This window comes from Lagopus muta, chromosome 5 (assembly GCF_023343835.1).
Source record: "Lagopus muta isolate bLagMut1 chromosome 5, bLagMut1 primary, whole genome shotgun sequence".
NCBI classification, from domain to species: Eukaryota; Metazoa; Chordata; class Aves; order Galliformes; family Phasianidae; genus Lagopus; species Lagopus muta.
The window spans coordinates 47,675,309-47,694,588 of record NC_064437.1 but is presented as its reverse complement, the minus strand read 5'-3'; the positions used below and the strand labels follow the sequence as shown (position 1 = coordinate 47,694,588).

Sequence of the window (19,280 nt, the reverse complement as noted above, 5' to 3'; positions counted from 1 at the left end):
AACTGAGAGGAACAACCCTTTAGCCAGACGTGACAGGCAACTGCCTTCAGATCAACGCTATGAAAAAAACTAGCAGCATCACAAAACGCAGCTTTTATTTCACTGTTCTGTAATCTCTCAGTGCATCAAACTGCAGTAATAGAAACAGAACAAAGCAGCAACAAGGAGGCACTTTGACCTGGAAAGGAGAGAATGAGATGTACCCTCTCCCTCCCTTCTCTGATCCCTCTCCCTCCTAAGTCTCATGGTAGAACAGGCTGAATTGTGTAAGTCACTGAACCACAGACCCACGATGGCATTATCACTCAAGCAGCAAGCAGAGGAAGCAGGGGCTGGCTGCAGCCAAACACTGAGAAGAAGCCTCACTCCCAGCTAGGGTCCAAGGACTGCACTGCCTAGTTAATGTGAAAGAGAGGAGGGTGAGGAAGGAGGAACAGAAGATGCACATGGAAGTGCCCCAAAGTCCCATCTGCTTTCCCAGACTTCTTCCACAGGACAGGCACTCTTCATTCACTTATTTTATCCCAGAGGAAATGCCACAGTAATGGAAAGTGTCAGTACAGCCATGTCCTTGGGACCTGTCAATGCCTCCTACTGCAGCACATTTCTACTATTTTGTCAGGAGGCTTCTCCTTCTGCTCAAGTCTGGGCTGGTCTTTAAGGGGCCTGTACAATCTCTGTTGCTTCTGAAGTCCTAAGACTGCCTGGAAATCCCTAGTTAGAAAACCTTTAGACATCATCAGTTGGCAATAAGCCCACAGTGCTAACACAGAGGAAGTGAAAAAGGCCAGCCAGCGCAGCTTTTAGCCCAAACAAAGCTGCTGGCTCTGAGGAGGAATATACAGAGCATCCCAATCTGCTTGCATTCCTGTATGGGAGAGTCCCAGGAACCAGAAAGGGGAGGGAGGGGGGTTTAAAAAAAAAAAAAAAAAAAAAAAAAAAAAGCTCTAGCCTTCAGCTTATGGGAAGGGAAAAAGGATACTGAGGAAGCTGTCTTCTGTTTACTTTTTATGAAAAGAAGACTGGGTGAAGAAGAGACAGAGAACCAAAGCTAGCCCAGAGTAGGCTGGCAGATAACTTTAGCTGTATCATGTATCAGAGCAGAGGGGCAAAAGATGAGTTGAAGATTAGAACGAAGATAAAGGAAGAACCAGAGGAGAGATCCTGACTGCAGCCCAATGGAGCAGAGGCACCCCAGCTTAGGTCCCAAAAGAGGCAGCTGCCACTGAGCAGCAGGGAGTAGAGCCTGAGGTGTCTGCTGTTTGTCTCCTATACAAAAGCAGTATCAACCTGGAAGGAGTTTCCCCTTTGTGGTTGGGGAACAGGGAAAAGGAGTCTAACACAGAGCAGTCTTTGAGGATCTCTGTGATACCTGGACACCTGAAACTGAGAGCCCTAGGCTGGGAAGTGGACTCGAGGGGTGTGGGGGGGGAATAGAGAAAGAGAGAGGGAGGGAGAGACAGAGAGCAGTCTCCAGGATATCGACTCCTGGCTGTCTGGAGAGTAGATGGGGCCAGGCATGCTGGTCAAGCACGGTTCCAGGCGCAGACTTCTTTCTCCAGAGTTGGAAGGAAAGTCCGCAACCCGCAGCACATCAACAGGTGAGAGAGTCCACCAGCTCAGCATGTGCAGTGTACCAGCTCTTCCACATGTTACACATTCAGCTTGCCAGCAATGGTCATGAGGACTTTCAGGACAGGCATGAAACCAGACACTTCACTGAAACTGCTGCTGCTCACCACTTGGGTGTGAACCATGAGACCCTGTTGGTAGTTCCTAGCTTCAATGCAGCGGGCAATTTCATGGAGACCCATGAGGATAGCTGGAGAGAGCTGTGGGGAGAAGCAGAAATGAGTCAGCATCCTTAATGCTGTGACACAAAACCCCTCTCCATACCGCTCTCCCCTGCTCTCTACCTGATCTTCACCAAATGCAGCACCTACAAAGCCAGGCACTGACAGGAGGGACAATCTACTTCATCCCTCAGTTTCCTAGCCCATAGCAAACATTAATCCAATACCTAGGTTAAGTTGCAGTTAACACAGGTCCTACGTAATGACACTTCAACATTGAATGAATATGTGATGTATTTGAGGAGATCAGTGGTCCATCTAGCACAGAATCTCATCATTCAGGCATAAAATGGACACTTTCAGAAAATATATATATTATAGAAGTTCTTGCCTTGATTGATAACCCTCCAGCAATTGGCATCAGCAGTATCCTCTTAGCTAGAGGATACATTAGGTTCATAAGTACGCCTAGAACATCCCTTTACTAATGTTCCTCCCCATCTAGAACCTATACATATATGATACACACACATCTCCCAAGTGTACTTCCTAGGAGGAAAACCACCCTACAAATAGTCCCTCACAGCTCTTCCTTACTCTATTTCTGGGCCAAGGTTAAGGAAAAAGAATAGCTAAATTTGGCTGGAATCAAAGAGCATTATAAGGTTTTGCAATCCCTTCGCTTTCTTAAGAGGCTATGTAGTAGAAACACTGGAACAGACACCAGGGCCCACAGCACAGTTCATCTCAGTTCACCTCAGGCCCACAGCTTGATAACAAAAGCAGGCATACACTTACCGCCTGCTCACGGAGTTTGTCATACAAGGTCTCCAGCCGTTGCAATGCATCCTCTAGCTTCCTTCGAGTTTTCTAAAGTAAAACAGACATTGCTAGCTCAGAGAGGGCTTCAAACACACTATTCCCAGTATCAGGTTCCTCTCGCTCAGGTCTCCCCTCAGCACCCTGCAATTTCAGCAGCATCACAACCTCTGCCAGACAGTTTACAGCCAGAGACTGTGATACAAACTGGCCATATCCTTGCAATGTACATATACATGCATGTATTCTCTCCAAAACAGAAGGCTGGATTTGTCCCTATTTCTACCTTGCAGCCAAGACATTTGTCCCTTCTAATAGTGCCTTCAGACTACATAACAGAGCAACTAGTTCCAAAGCTAGGGAGATGTTCATTAACTGACCCACTGAACATTCAGATAACCTCACCATGCTTCACCTAAGCAGAAGCTTAGAAGCAGAAACCCCAGTCCTCTTGAGGAAGAGAGGAAACATGCTTCGTACTCTAGATAGCCACCAAGAAAAGGGTCTGAGTACTGAAGATCTGGTTGTTCCACCTTGGATAATCCACTCAAAGGTACGTTACACTGTGGATAGAAATGCCTAGCTCTGGGCAACGCTGGGACAGGGCTGGCAGGCTTAGGAACTCAGGTGTTTCGCATTGCTCTAACCAATCCAGCCACTCAAATTCAATATCAGCTTAGAGCTTCAGACTATTAAGTCCAAACCATAGGTTTTTCCATCCCTAGAGGGAACACTTTCCAAGAGATGAGCTGGAGAAGTTACAGCGACTCAAACACAATGCTTGTATGGCTTTCTCTTTCAGTCTATCTTGGCCTTTCCCTCTGATAGCTTGTACTGCCAGCCATTCTGCAGTAACTACCTATGCATCAAAACGATGGAAAAGGAAGCTAAATTAGCCGGGTCATTTCTTCTGCTTTCCTCAAAGAGCTAGGAGTACAGAGCCATTGCTCCAGAGAGGCAAGAAGAGGTAGCGGATAACTGCTGGAGAACACATCTCAAGCCCCATGAGATGCACAAGCCCATGGCCTAAAGGAGGGAGGCAAATGGAAAATAACCTAGTTATGTAGCGAAGCCTCTTCCTCTCTTAGGCTGACAGAAATATCAGCCAAACATCTGCAAGGACAAAGAAGCCAAAGACCAGAGAAGAAAGGACTTACTGGATCAGTGGCAACAGCAGAACAGCGTTGCACCAACCCTTCAAGTGTGGTCTTCAGACCCTGGTGTTCAGGGGGCACCTCCTTCTTCTCAATTCTCTCTGCAGGTAGCTGGTGATACTAACAGAGAGAGAGAAACAGATGAATAAACACAACAGGAGCACAAAAGGCAGGAATAGGGAAACTCCCCTCCTGCAACTATGAACAGGAAGAATTTCACCCTCTGGCAAATTCAGAGAATATCTGGAAGCACAGACTACAGTACAGTTACTGGTCTCTGTGGATTCCCATCTTTCAGGAGGCTGACAGCCTGTCTTTGCCTGCCTCCCTTCTAGTCACAGACAGGTGTCATTTTCAACTCTGGTAGCAATTCTAGCAATTCCTCTAGCACTCAGGCAGAAATGTTTTATAAGGGCTGAGAAGCAGGCACATAAGCCCTGCAGCTGCCAAGAAATAAGCATCTCAAAAGCCAAGACATTTTTGTACTTGACAAGGAGCTGGTGGCTGGGAAACATCGCACTTCCCCTTGATACCTGCAGGCTGCCTTCCTTGGGTGCCCCTGGGGGTGACTGGCCAGATTCTTGCAACCTAGAGAGCTGAGGATGGATCCCTTGAGGCTCAGTGGGCACGCTCATTACTGGAGCTGTGATGGGAGCTAGAGGAGCAAATTTCTCAGGCAGCTGTCAGAAAAATAAGAGAGATTAAAGACGAAAGAAAAAAAAAAAATCTGTGCTGAAAACAAACAAAAATACAAGTCCAAGGAAAGAGGGCTGGTTACTCTCTCCACAATCAAATTCAACTTCCTTTTTAACTTTCACAGAGCTTAGTTCTCAAGATGTGTAACACATCTTTGTTCTTTCAAGCCCCCTCAAGAGCATGGGGCCCTTTTTGCATCCTAGATGAACAGTCAAAGCAACGGCAAGAAAACCACTCTGGAATTGTTCAGTCAAAGAGATCCGTTGCCCCTGAAAGCACTGGCCCTCAAAAAGCCGCCTTGGCTCTGCAATGGCACGAGTCCTGAATGTAGAGATTAGCAGCAGTAAAGTGTCCAGCAGAGCAAGAGCTGGGGAAAATCCCATGACATGGGGGGAGAATCCTCTTGCAAACACTTCATCATGCCCCTGCTAAGCCAGAGAGTCAGGACAGATTCACTTTGACAGGACTGGATCAAAAGGAGATGGCTTTAACAAGAGGCTAATCCTGTTGTAGTGAGCACAGCCTGAAGCAGGTTCCCAGCTATGCTGCCAGAAAAAGGGTGAGAAGTCTCTTCCAAGCTAAAGAAGAGGAGTGGGGGGTGGGAATGGTGCCAAAGAAGCTTCTTGTCACACCTGCAAGCAGGCAGCAGTAACAGAAACGGGTATTGAGAGCATTTGTTACGAAACTGCTCAGCTTACAGGCCCTCCAATGCAATCACTACAACGCAGGGAGCAGCAGGGCCAACATGGTACCGTATTGGCCGGTGTCAAGCTTCTGAGGAAGATCACTGTAAATCTCACTGTGCTGAGGGGAAATGCTGCCCCCAGCTGTCAGGTGTGAATTGACCATGATCTTCCAATCCGAATAAAAAAAAAATATGCATGTACACGGGGATAAGGTTAAATCAGTATTTCTAGCAATAGGTGACTATAGTCAGTCTGGGAAGTAATGAGTGACTGTGTTACAACACAGATGATAACCATGTCATAAAACAGCCACCTTGGATAACAGTATATCAAGTTTGGATGGCAAAGAGTTGAGATGATTCAGATTGCAGTTCCAGTGTTGCGCATCATGTAGAACTGGACGGGTCAACATGAGAGTGGCTCGGTGTGACAATAAGCATTTAAAGGAACATATCCCTTGCATGGAGCTCCCATGCTAAAAGACAACCAGCACATATTCCAGCCCAAAGCTTACCTTTTTCTTCTGAAGGCCTCCTCTTGCAGCAGAGGGATCAGTCCAAGATTCCTGAGCTGTCAGGAGAGCGAACAAGACACAGATGTCAGGCTTTGAGAAGACAACCACAGCAGCAATTCATGTCTTGAAATTCCCTTTAGCTCCAATTCCCCCACCACTGTACCTTCAGACCATTTCAGCTGAGGAATTTAAGGTCCACTTGGCAGACCAGAAAACTGCTCTTGCTTTTCTTTCTTAATTACATTCTCAGCAGCTGAGTACATACACATGCTTCATGAGGTGATGTCTGATCAGACTGTCCTGGCACACCCTCACTCCCACACTGAAAGCCTTTTCTGCAACTACCTGAGGCCTTCCACAATCTGCATAGGTTGCAGAAGTCAGTCTCAGAGTCAGTGTGGAACTCCACACACATGTATGTTCAGGGACTTCCTGGGGTTCCCTATACAGAAAAATCTACTGTTGTGATATTGCAGGAAAAGCTGTGCTATAGGTGAGAAGTTTTCTTGATAATGCCTGCACAAGTGCCTCACTGTGGAATTTCAACGTGGTACAGGTTGCCATAATAGGAGGAGGAAGAGTTCAGAGGTGGGTTGAATTTTTCCCCTTTCAAAAGGATGTTCAGGACTAAAGCTTAGGAAAATTTGTTGGCATCCCACCTAGGAAGGAGCAGACTTGGCCAATTACTACTTTGAGGTTTCTCAGAGACATTTTTGTGGCACTTAGCCTCAAACCTCACTCCAGGTAATTAAAAATCTATCAGATCACATGACATCAAAAGATCTGCAAGCACACTTCATTCTGCTAAGGTCAAATTCCAGCTACCTTGTCTGCTGCTGTCTTGTAAGAGTATCTGGATCTCTACAGAAAACCCCAGTGCTTCTTTTGTCACGTTGATCTTAATAACCTCAGGTCCATGAGATGGGAAGAATCTGTGAGAAAGCAGCATAATTCTAAGGGGCAATATCAAAATTCCTGGAGCTCAGCACCACACTTAATGAGCCACTGATCCTCAACTGGGCTTTAAAAATCACAGAGGAAAGATGCTAAAGGTGCTTCATTACTTTAATTACTTTTATTATTAAAATTCTGGCAGCCTCTTTTTGCCTTCCCTTTTCCCATGATTTCAAGACTCACTCTCTGATGAGTTTGGATCAGCAGTTTAATTAAATTGGCACTTATTTGTAGCTTGGGGATTCTGTGCCCTAGAATTCTGCGTTCCCCCACCAAGCTTGTGGCCTAGCAGTCCCTGGCACTGTTCCAGTCCAGTGGCACTTTGAATCCTCAGAGGAAACAGCTATTTAAATTATAGTCTTTAAGCCAGGCACTTAATCAGCAGACAAGACGACAGGACTTCGCTGCATTTTGCTGGGATAAAACCCGACTACCTTGTCTATGTTACTTGTGAAAGACAATTTCTCATCAATTCCGAACGGAATGCTCCATGGCAGCGGTCTCCAGCAACACTTATGCTAGAAAACCCACAACTGTCACAGGATGGAGTCAGGGATTATCCTAGCCATAAATGAGATCAGCCAACATATTATTATCCTTTGCCCTATCCTTGACGCTCTCTGAGAGCATGGGATTTCTACGAGTGAAGAACTTCCTTCAGCATACTAGAGAGAATTTCTCCATGAGCCTGCATGCAGAAGTTTACAAAGCAGGAAGTTTGGTTAGATTGCAAGATCTTAGAGTTCTTTTTCAGGTTGAAGAAAAAAAAAAAAGAACCTTTCAAAACCAGGACAGCAGCAGGCAAGAAAGCACACTCAAGGAAACTTATCTGCACTGCTCATCCAGGCATGCCGTACAGCCCCATTAGTACTTACTGGGGCTAATTGCTGCTAGGAGAAGGGAACTTCTTAGCAGTGAATGACCACAGGGCATCTTCAGCCTGAAGAAGTGTTTGATGTCCTTGCCTTGGAACCATCTTTCCTTTAACAGGGAATCATCGAGCCCTTTGTTTCCCTGTTGGAAGGACAACTCTCTTTCTGGACTCTGTTCTACACAGCAAGGACAGTGAGGATTGCTGGCTGGTATAAGTATGTACTCAGTATTCAGATTTCCTACACAAAGCTGAGACTCTCTGATAATCTTTTGTGCCTGACAGATGGTCTCTAGTACAATCAGCCCCTTGAAGAGCCACCCCAATAAGATATTGATTCTTACTCTCGGTATAGATTGGGAGATATCTATTTTCTGTCATCAGTGAATTCCAAAGAGTTTAATCCGTACAAAGCACCAGTCTAAAAAGCTCAGCAGTTCAACTTTCCCCCAGAAGATGGAGATTCAAATCCCAGCTTTATCCTATAACCAAAGCCAAGAGGACTTTTCAATTTCCCTTGGAAGAGAGTTCCCAGACTGCTTGGGAAGCTCTACTTCATCACTGTTTGTGTTGGACTTTCTTTCAGTCTTACCAGGGAAAGCACAAGCAAAGCCATGCATGAGTCTGAGAGTGTAACAGCGAGAAAATGAGGTGAGTTACAACCACTGGACTGTTCATTGCCTGGAGAACCAAGTGGGTGCCATGCCCCACTGGCAGAAGGGACACAGATCGAGAATGCTCTAACTCTTCCAAAACTGGAGGCAAATAGAGAAGTCCCTGTTCTCTGTACTCAGATTCATGAGTAACAGTAGTTTTTTTTCATTTTACTTGCAACACCCACAGTTGTCACTTACCAGTGCCCTGGACAAGTATATGCTCTACCCTGGTTGTACAGCTCCCCAAACATGCAACAAATAGCAGTGAGCATACATGCACACACTAAACATGCACACACCGCCCATGTTTCACAGGAAGCAACAACACTGCCTCCCCAACGGGTCTAGAAACTTCTCTGTGTACTACCTGCATGATCCATGTGGGGATCTAGCCAAGGGAAGAAACCTGAAAATCAAGGCAGGGTGGGACAGTCATCATCACCAACAGCTTTTACTCAGCAAGCAATGTCCCTAGACTACCATCCATTAGCTTTTCAGAAGAAACTTGAACAGCTTTAGATTCTTTGCATTTAGTCCCCATAGGCTTTACAGAGTGGGATTTGCTATCTTTGGTTAAACCAGCAAATGATTTGCGGAGGCAAACCTCAAAGCCACAGTTCCTTCATTTCACAGAATATGTATAGCTTGGAAAAGCATCTGCTCAAAGATCAAAGGATTGTCAGCTTTGTTGTTAGGGGTCTCAACAGACTGGCTAAACCTACCCCTTTAGATAGCAAGCACCAGCTGAGATGATGTGAAAAACAAAGAGCAAATGCCCATTCACTGGGAACTAGGACCAACACTGTGCTGCTTCTTCATCATGCTTGTAAGGACACCACACAACTCGCAGGCTAGGCTGTACATAATCCACAAACCCAGAGCAGAAAGGTTTCAGATTTAGTGCATAGAGGAAACCAGAAGAGAATTCCAGGGCAAGGAATTATGGCAACAGGAAACAGTGAAGAGAACTGTAGCACGGCACACAACAATTTTGTCTTGAAGCTAGGCAAGGGGTATCCCATGTACAAAGAAGAACCACCTTGCTGTCCCAGCATTTCAACTGCACTTCTCATTTAAGTTACAGAAGCAGGGATAAGATCAGCAAGCCTTCCACCACGCATTCCCTGGGAACTACCACCCTTTCAGTCAGACCAGATGCCTCTGGAGTGAACCACTGCTTAAAGTTGCACTGGGAACCTGGAAAGACAGCATCTTGTAACCACAGCCCGAGGGACAGAGTGGCTGAACAGCCCAAATAAAACCATAATCACTGCTGTATTTCATCACCATAGCAGGACTCAGCACAATATGCCTATTAGGTTGGCCTCAGATAATATCACATCCAGCCCTTAAGGTGGCAGACCAGAAGCCAGAAGGCCTATGTCCACTATTTACAGCAAATTGCATCCACAAGCATCCTGTACACACAGGTCACACAGGCAGCACTTACCTATGGGAGGAGGAGGAAGGCTGGCTGCTGGCAGAGGTTTAGTAGATGGAGCTCCAGGACCTCCCTGTGGGTAACCCACGTTCACGGGGCTGCTGAATGGTGCTGATGAAAAGCCTAGAGGAGACTGGCTTGCCACTGGTAGAGGACAGGCTGCAAGAAGCTGAGATGATGGGATTGAGGCCGGAGCAAGCAGAGCAGGTCCAGATGGGAGAACACCAGGAGATGTCATGGGCATGGACTGTCCTGACAGAGGCGGCTGGCTGGGGAAGGGAGCAGGACCAACTGGTCTGGCTCCTACGGGGCTGAATGGCTGAGATTGTGACAGAGCTACAAACAAGAAAGAGAGTGCATCTGCATCACTTGTTCTATGTCTAAACTACTACTGATACTCTCCTTCATGCCAGTAAGCCTTTTCTTCAAGTCATGCCCTACGCAATCCACAGCAGGAGTATTCCCCATAGCCCAAGCGACATCAGTCAAATAGTGCCACAAAGTTAGCAGGGGCTTCTCCATTTCTATACGTGCTTAACAGTAGGAGGGCAGCAACAGTTTCTAGAACTAGATAAAGCAGAAGTGCTGAGAATCTTCTCTGACTGCTAATTTGCTTTTTACAAGTAAAACAGACTTGTGAGAAAGAGGCAAAGCAGTCACTTATGCCTATGGATTTAGCCTAAGAAAACCTAAGGAATTTCTGGATAATGGAACCAGCTATCAGACAATGCTTACCTGGCCCTGAAGCTGTTGCTGGAACCATGCCCACATTGTACTGTGGGTATGGCGGTCCTCTGGAATAGACACCTGTTTGTGGACTAGTGCTGGTCTGGGGAGGGACAATATGGTGAGGTGCAGACATTGCTGGCACTGGCTGAGGCGGGAAGAAGGAAGGCACTGAAGGCTGAGAGGGTGCTGAAGGGGCAAATGACGACTGATAGTTGGACTGCAATTAAAAAAACAAATAAATTTGAAATGGTCAGAGTCATACAGGACACAAACACACACAAAACTTTCTATCTCTGTCACTTCTCAGGTAAGAGAAGATGCTGGTTTTTGTCAGTGCTCTGGATGGATTGGATCAGAGGCCTCTCTGCTGTCAGGAGCACAGTAGACCTTCCTCCACCCTTAAGTGTGGTTGGCAGGAAAAGGCAAAGAGCAGAAGCCTGGGTGCTGTCTTCCCTGCTAGTACAAGACTTGATGACCCTTCCTTTCATACCACATAGCTCGTTCATGAAGCTGGGAACCACACACTTGATAATATTCTCAGGCTTTCACAAGGATTAGCCTTTAGGAACTAGTTCCTATGCTGTGACTTCCTAAAAGCACAATCAGAGAAAATAATGAAGAAATAATAATGAAATAATGGAAGCAAAACCTTCTGAATGCGAATTTCTTGTGCAAGAACTGAGATGAAGTGCACTAGTTTTACTGAGATCCAAGGGTGAGGTGGAGAAGAGCAATCCCTTTCTTTATCGTGTGGGTAAGGGCTCTATGAAAAGAAGCCATCCAGCCCATTTTTGCATTATCAAAAACCTTGTGTTTAATTCAGGAATGGACATTACTGGTGAGTTCCTCAATGCCTGCAGTCTGCATTATCTCATAATTCTCCATACATTTTCCCCAACCCAGTAGCCTTCCTCCTTCTCCCACAAGCACTTGAATTTCAGGCTTACCTTCTCTGGATGCCTGCGATCTGTTCTGTGTGCTGCTCCTTCAGGGGCGGAGTCCCTCTGGGCTGCTGGAGATGTGTGCTTTGTGACACCTACATTGACACGAGTGTAGGGGAAAGGTGGTGGTGGCTGATCTCCCACATTCTTTCCTTGAGCGTGGAAGAGCCGATCTCGGAGCTGTTCGATCAGGAGCTGAAACAAACCATGCATTATAACTGCCTCAAGAGCCTCAAATGAAGGCTATGGGGAGGCATTCAAAGCAGACTGATCCAGAGCACTGGGCATCAATTTGCAGAACAGGCCACTTACACAATAGCCATCAGAAAAGAAAGAACCTGTAGGTGACAGAATCTAGGACATATTTCCTTGCAGATGAAGTCTCACCAATCCTTCCTCCAATCTCTACAGTACACCTTCTTCAGGCCCCATTTTCATTTTGGCACTGGGCAGATTTACTTTATAAGTAGCCTCTCCATTCACTTCTTCTATCAGGTAGTTTCAAGACTAGACGCAGTTTCCCTGGAAAACTACCTTCCAGTGACATCCCCAAGAACTTTTTACAGTTCTGTAGTTTCCCTCCTATTTCCCAAAGCAAAGGGGCTACAAACAAAAACACAAATACAGATGCTATGTCTTAGAAAAACAAAACATCTCTACTCCTGAATTACCATAATTAATGTTAAATCCTAAGTCCTGACACAAGTAAAACCCCAAGCTCACTTGTAAAAAGTATCTTTTTCCCCACATAGTACTCTTTCCTACAAAAACCTGTTTCTCACTCACCTCTTTAGAGCTGTTGGGTAGGTAATTCATTGCAGCTGCCAAGCATCCTTGTGATGCCAGAAGACTGGCATACTGGGTGATTTGTTCTGCCAAGATAGGGCCTGGCATTGGTTCTGCTGTTCCTCGGAGCATCTCAATGGACCTGCTCAGCACCATCACTTTCTCTATGAGATCCTGAATAGGCAGGGAGAGGGGGAGAAATGGACTATTTAGAATCCGATTTCTTTTACTGGCCCATCTCACACTGAGAAGCACCAGATGGCTCCTCCCTTCCAACTGCCATTGGGTCCAATGCGGACAGAAGTTACTCCATTTGGCACCACGTAGTACCACTGATAACTATTTCCTAAAGTGCACTTTGTGCAGAAAAAATCAGGAACCAGGAAGCATATCCTGACACAAGTTACTTTTACAGTAAAGGAAAAAGAAAATGAGAAACCACAAGAACATTACCATCAGCTATGATCTTTTTACTAAGTACTTACTCCTGTAAGTCTAGGAGACCAAGGTATCAGCTTGGAAGAGAAAGGATAACAACAATACCAGGAGAAATTCACTAGGACAAACTACTACTATTGACAGACCAGAAATTTTTTGGTTATTCAAAGCTCCTTCAACTCCTACAAATCAAAGCAAAGTTTGTATCTATTTAATGATGTATGCATCATTATGACTGGGAGGAGGTCAGTTTCAATCAGAAATGCTAAAGAAGCCTTACTGTTGCTGTTATTTACAAGCAGGCTTCAAGACCAGGGAATTCTACAGCAGAGGGTGTTATCAGCACATGTCAGAGTCGAAGACTCGACTAGTTCATTCTAGTGACTGACAGACACAACACAGGTTAGCAGCCTTAGCAAGGACTGGTTTAAGTGCAACAGGCAACAATACTGACTTAAGACTTAGAAACCCTGATTCATCTTCAAGGTTTTGCCCATACAAGGTTATTCTACCTGAAGTGCAAAGAACACAAACTGGACTTCATTTCGCCAGACTGTTCTGGATGAAGTAAGAGCTAGATAACCTTAGCATTAGATAACCAAAGGTATACAGTTGATCAGTCCAGTAGCAAACATACTCCCAGGTAACTACCAGTCAGATAATAGATTTAGTCTAGAGAAGCTGAGACACCACCAGTGTACAAAGACAGGCATGCAAGCTGTAACTTCCATCCATAGCTGTGTTTATGCATAGCATAATCAGTATTCTGCACAAACATACAGACTCATAACTTTTAACAGTGTAAGTCATCTCCAGATGTAAGCCATAGTCCAGGCTAGAAGGAGATACCTTGGTGACTGCAAACAGCTCTTCACTGTCTTTTGGAAGCCAGCAGCTAGTCTATTTTCTAAGGGCGGGTAGTTAAAGGACAAGGGGAAATGGTTTTAAACTGGAAGAGGATAGATTTAGACTTGATAATAGGAAGAAATTCTTTACTGTGAAGGTGGTGAGACACTGGAACAGGTTGTCCTATAAGGTTGTGGATGCCCTCTCCCCAGGAGCATTCAAGGCCAGGCTGGACAGGGCTTGAGCAACCTGGCCTAGAGGGAGGTTGGAACTAGATCTTAAAGGTCTCTTCCAACCCAAACCATTCCATGATTCATTCTATGATTTGATGTGATGATGCAAACAGATTAATGTTACCAAACTGGCCTAGAGAAAGTCAAGTCAACATAATAACGCTGGTACCTGCAAGGCAAGGGGTGATGAAGTCTCATGGTTTTTTACCCAGCATTCCACCAACCTCTCCACATTGCCTGATGAGATATAACAGAGGCAGGCATCATTGGACAGGGTTGCATCTCCCTCCAACTCTAGGCGGGAACCCAGCATGTCTAAAAGGAAGAAACACAGCCGATGTTTAACACTTCTATTTTGAAGAGTTCATTAACCCCCCACAGTCCAGAAGAGAAGTCATTTCTTACGCATCTATCATTTTTTGTACGTCTGTCTGGTCACATAAAAGAAGGAAAAACCCTTAAAAATAATGAATGTGACAAGAAACTTCAACACTGTTTTTTCCAAAAAGGTGTGGGTATCTCCAGGCAACAGTAGCATCTGGTGGTAGAGACAGTAAATAGCCCGGTAATTATCCATGTTTAGCAAAAGCTAGGAGATAAAGGTAAGCTGGAATGACCTTATCACCACTGTCACGGTAACCTTCCAGCCCTACAATTTGTTCTGTATTAGATGCCATGTTCTCTTGCATTTCAAGATGTCATCTCACATGTATGAAATGATGGAACCTCTCCAATGGTGCCGAGTCATTTCTGTTTGCCAGGTGCTATTCACCAGCTAAGCAGCATTTCTTACCTGCTTTAGCAGGGAGGTTGGACTTAATGATCTCTTGAGGTCTCTTCCAACCCCTGCGATTCTGTGAGTGAGATTCAGTCACTAGATTGCCCCCTAACTCCGCCTTCTTGGAACAACCAGTTGCTGAGCATGTTTGGCTTTTTAACAAGATGGAGGAAACTACTGAAGTCAAACAGTCAATAATCCATCTCTGAATTTAAAAGGGAGGGGAATCCCTTTCAGGTGGAATATACACAACACACTGCATACCACAGAGCTGAGTGTAGTCCTCACGCTTTGAGTATGTTAACAAGATGGCCAATGCCTCCTTCCAGCTCTGTAGATCACACGTGCGAACAATGTCTTGCCAATTCTGCTGCACAATGGAGGAAACTAGCTGTAAAGGGAAAAAGAAGGCCTATCAATCACTGAAGACTAAGAGTGACTGCTCAAGAAAGTGCATCCACAGGAACAGCTCCCTTTCAGCGATACTTCCCAGTAACCACCTCACTGCACATGAGGGTTCACCAATCCCAGCATTCTAATGTTAACAGTAATTGGTACCTTATATTTCTAAGGAAAAAGCCCAAAGCATTTGAGAAATGAAAGTAGCTGCACTAGGCAAGACTGAAAATCTGTGTAACACATATCCTTCTTCAGAGCACTGATGACTGTGAATATAGCGCTGGGCTTTCCCATTCCCTCTTACACTCTGCTATATGGCAATTAATAAGCTAGGATTCTCCTTGTTGAGCTAGAAAGAGGCTGTATATTCAACAGGTTACAAGCATAGGGAGCTAAGGCATAAATTGTCAAATGAAAAGGAAAAGAGAACAGACATTCTAGGTGTCATCATAAAACTATCAGGAGATAAAATGCAATGTCTATCCAAGAGAACATTTGACTTCCTGCCTAAGCATTTCAACATATACTCAAACATCTGCCACGATATCACTCATCATATCCTGCTCAGTGGGCACACAAAACTGTCACTAACCAGGGAGAGTTTTGTCTTCTGCTTGGCAAAGTAGCGCTTCTGGGTCTCCTTTAGGAGGTTCTCCCCACCAGCTATAGCTAAGATGATGGCATCAGCAAATCGCTCTGCCCGCATGCACAGATCCACAGCACCCTCAAAATTTCCCAACAAAAGAGCTTGGCTGATCAGTCCATCAGTATCTATAGAGGTGAGAAAGTAGAGTCAACCAACAGGGGCATCATCCAGATGCATGATCACGACTGTTCTAAAGAGCAGACAGTAAGAAACAGTAACATATGGAAGTCCAAATAAAGGAAGATTTGGAAACAAATCAGGTTTTGCATTTAAAAACCAAAACAATCAAACAAAAACCTCCACTGACTCAACAGTAAGTCTTCCATCATCTACATGATTCTCCTACACTTTAAATAGGTCTCTTGTCTGTGAAGAGAATTTACTTATAAAATACATATAAATGTTGCATGACAGCTGAGTAGGCCTTGTATTTTAAAGATAATCATTTGCTGGAGTGGACCAGATTCTTCCTGGTCTCTGTAGAATTTCACGTTACCTCTGTCCCTTTTTCTAAAATGGCAAAAACACATTTCAGGTAACATACCTTCTGTGACAGGAATCTCCAACATACTCATATTCTGTGGGATGAGGTTGTCAAAAAAGGCTGAAGAGGAGGAAACAGCAGCTACATCATCACTGGAATTTATCAAAAGCTGTGCAAAGAGTGCAAGAGGTTAATTTATTCACTGAGCACACAGATCCTGCCCAGAACAGTTTGAAGGTTTGCAGAGTGAGATGGGACTGCTATGCATTTGGATGAGAATGCTCATATAAGTCTGAATTTCAGCTTGGAAGCCCTTTGTGCCTCCTGCCACTGCTCTACTAATGTGTGCCGTTTTACTGAGGCACCAAGAAGAGTAGTGCTGCTATTAACAATGCTTAGGAGAATGACAGTGTGAGACATGCATTGACAACAGTACTGCTGTCTAGTTTTCCTGCGTTCAATGGTCAGCCTGTAAGCAAGCTGAACAATTTTGCATGGAATAGCGATAAGCCCAGCAAGAGATGCATATAATTAACAGGCAGGATCACATTCACATTTGGTGCTCGATAGGAATGCAGGACAACTGCTATCCCTAGAGTATCTCAGCAAGTGTTCAAAATTACTACATTGAGGATAGCAGCTTCAGATTCCTGAGAAGGACACAATTTACAGAGGATGCTGAACCAGGCATTGGGAGGCATCTGAAGACAGCCTTCTCAAAATCATGTGAAAATACAGTTCAAAGGATAGAAGAAGTGAAAAGGAAAGAAATGCAGAAGAAATACCACAGCAGAATCTTCACAGAGGAAATCCAGAACTGCAGCATGAAGTTAAGCCAGGGTAAGGCTAAGTTTATCATGAAGAAATCAACGCTGGCAAACAAGCCCTCTTGCAGTGTTAATAGCCAGGAGTCCATCTTCATCATTCACCGATTTGTTTTAAAGCCGGAAGGGACAGTTAGGATCACTTAGTCTGACCTTGTGAGAGTCTGACAGGCCTGTGAACTGCCCTGTACGATTCCTGCATTTGAGCCCAACAACTTATGGTTGATATTAAACCTTTCTGTTCATTCTACCCTTTTTCTCCCAGACTGGTAATATGTACAGAACATACCTGATCTGACTGTGCAGCATTTGTATCATCTGTCTCAAGAAGGGGCTGTTTATCTGGGATTCCATTACTCAAACATGAAGTGATCTAGAAAAGAAACAGATATTCACAAGGTAAAGGTTAACCATGATAGCAGCACAGTCAAAATTCCTTGGCTTTTCACCAGTATGAAAAGTTCTATCTCCCTACTCCTGGCTGGCCACACGGCAGACATTATTTAGCCTTTTCAGACACTTGTCCACACTGTTGCAGTTCCAACTAGTGTAATATCTTTATCTGCCACTTTCCTGGCTGAGGAACTCCCTGAGATGCAGAGCTCGATGCTAGAAGCTCTCACAGCTGTGCTGCTGTTATACACCTCTTTGAGCATCAACTGGCAGTAAGATAATAGGGCTCAAGACCATTTTTGTCTGATCCAGTAAAGCTACTGCTATACTCTTACTAGTGTCTACATATTCATTTCAATAGAAACTCTGGAAACTTAGTCTGGTTGACCAGCACAATCAGAAAAAAAGATGTGAATGGTCATTTTGGATTTTCTTTCCATCATCCCTCTTTCAAAGCACTCTTTGTGATAAGCAGTTCATCTTTGAGCTCTGAGGATAAGGACTCTCTGTAGAGGTTTAGTTATACTTATTACACATGTCAGCTTGGTCAGCTTTACCATTTAAGATCTAAATAGAGAATTGCTGAGTGCAATGCAGGACAAGGAGGCCTTTGTACAGCTTCAGGTCAGAAGGAATGAATCTGGGCTGATCCAGCATTCCTAATGCAGTCCTAAAAGAAACCACAGAATAACTCTTGCTTACGTTCCCTACCCACTGCAGCAGGTTTCAGTCTGAGGGATACCTCAAGCGCCCTTCAACTGAAATAGCATACAGTTTGGTCCTTTGTGTACCATGAGGACAAGTATTCATTTCCAGTAGGAATCCTATAATGTCTGAGCAGAAGCTTTAGCCCTGTAAAGGTCTCTCTCTAACAAAAGTCTCCTTACCTTTTTTTGCAGGTCTTCTTTGCTGTAGCCCAGCAGCTTGAGGAGTTTAGTTCTAGATTCCTGCTCCAGGTTCACCTGAATCCCAAAGGACATTGAAAAAGAGAGGAAAATGTATAAAATCCTACCCATCTACATACTGCCAATAGCTAGCTACTTCTAGCAGCAACAAAGTCTAGAGCTCAGTTTACAGATAAATAACTATGACAAGCACACCCAGTACACAGTGGGAAAACCTATAGAATTTAAATTGTGGTAACAATAAAGGCTTGCGGTAACATTCAAGCTTGTTATAAAGTTACAACTAAGCGGCAACCAAGCAAGAGGTCTATGCAGGTGCACATTCAGTGCACTTGGCCGTTAATTCCCTGGATGGCCCAGAATTTGCTGATACTATCTCTGCACAGAGACAATGGACCAACCTGAGCTTGGATGAAAATGAAAGTGTGGTTGCATGAACTCCTAGTTGGCTTCAACAGGAGAAGTAACAAACTAGTTGTTAGAGAAGCTTTCTGAGTAGGGATTTCAGACAGACTCAGAAATTCCCTCAGGCTCTACATAGCTCAGCTCACGTGGTACCTGTGTGGTTTAATGACCGATTAATACCTTGCAAGGAGATCTGGCTATTTCAGTAACTCTTTGAGGCTATTCCTACTACTAAACTGAGCAATCTGTACATAGACAAGATACCTGTAAACAGTTAGAAACTGTTCCTGCAGATGCAGAAATGGTCATGCAGAACATTCTTTTGAACAGAATTAAGATGCTTGGTTTGTAGTTTAAGATAGCAGTAATGAATCTTGCCTGTCCCCGGTTCCACAGGACTGCAGGCAAGCTGGATTATAAAAACCCAGAGTGACAGTTTGAGATATCCAGTGCTACATGGTTGCAGTGATCCTTGCAATGGAGACTCTTGTCACAACTTAAGACAGTAACTGGTCATCTTATTCATTCCAGAGATCAAGTTTACTATGCAAATGCTGTACTATTGAAAAGGTCCTGATATTTCCCCATACACAAACACATAACAGAATTGACCCCTGTGCTTCACCAGTGGCATCCTACCTTTAGGAATTTCCACAGGTTCTCCTCATACTTCAACTTGGCTGTCTGGATCTTGCCCTTGCAGTAATCAAGGAGGTTTCCTGACTGCAGAGCCATCTGCAGTTCTCTGGACCGAAGCAAAAACTCAGTTTCAGTAGTGACTTGACTGATGAAAACTTGGTGGGGGTAAGTCTGCTGCATTTGCTGCCCAGGAGCTTTGGTAAGACCAAAGGTAATCAGTTTTCCTCCAAACTGAGAAAGACAGAAAGAG

General features: G+C 44.6%; 1 protein-coding gene across 7 annotated transcripts in view; it reads right to left on the bottom strand.

The window, feature by feature from the left end:
- Positions 1 to 78: 78 nt before the first annotated feature.
- The window catches only part of SEC31B (SEC31 homolog B, COPII coat complex component), a 132,942-nt gene continuing 113,740 nt past the window's right edge, over positions 79 to 19,280 (bottom strand). For 5 of the 7 annotated variants that reach the window (XM_048945344.1, XM_048945341.1, XM_048945343.1 and 2 more), the window contains exons 11-27: positions 19,031 to 19,261; positions 17,969 to 18,043; positions 16,978 to 17,061; positions 15,925 to 16,033; positions 15,327 to 15,505; positions 14,600 to 14,726; positions 13,727 to 13,872; positions 12,041 to 12,214; positions 11,261 to 11,449; positions 10,320 to 10,530; positions 9,594 to 9,920; positions 8,511 to 8,549; positions 5,663 to 5,718; positions 4,300 to 4,446; positions 3,770 to 3,886; positions 2,592 to 2,663; positions 79 to 1,832 (exon numbers count right to left, since the gene is read on the bottom strand). In XM_048945344.1, coding sequence (XP_048801301.1) covers positions 1,653 to 1,832; positions 2,592 to 2,663; positions 3,770 to 3,886; positions 4,300 to 4,446; positions 5,663 to 5,718; positions 8,511 to 8,549; positions 9,594 to 9,920; positions 10,320 to 10,530; positions 11,261 to 11,449; positions 12,041 to 12,214; positions 13,727 to 13,872; positions 14,600 to 14,726; positions 15,327 to 15,505; positions 15,925 to 16,033; positions 16,978 to 17,061; positions 17,969 to 18,043; positions 19,031 to 19,261 — 2,463 coding nt within the window. In that variant the 3' untranslated portion in view covers positions 79 to 1,652. Of the gene's footprint in view, positions 1,833 to 2,591; positions 2,664 to 3,769; positions 3,887 to 4,299; positions 4,447 to 5,662; positions 5,719 to 6,487; positions 6,595 to 8,510; positions 8,550 to 9,593; positions 9,921 to 10,319; positions 10,531 to 11,260; positions 11,450 to 12,040; positions 12,215 to 13,726; positions 13,873 to 14,599; positions 14,727 to 15,326; positions 15,506 to 15,924; positions 16,034 to 16,977; positions 17,062 to 17,968; positions 18,044 to 19,030; positions 19,262 to 19,280 lie in introns of those variants that run through there. The other 2 variants (XM_048945345.1, XR_007377092.1) reach the window with 2 other exon arrangements.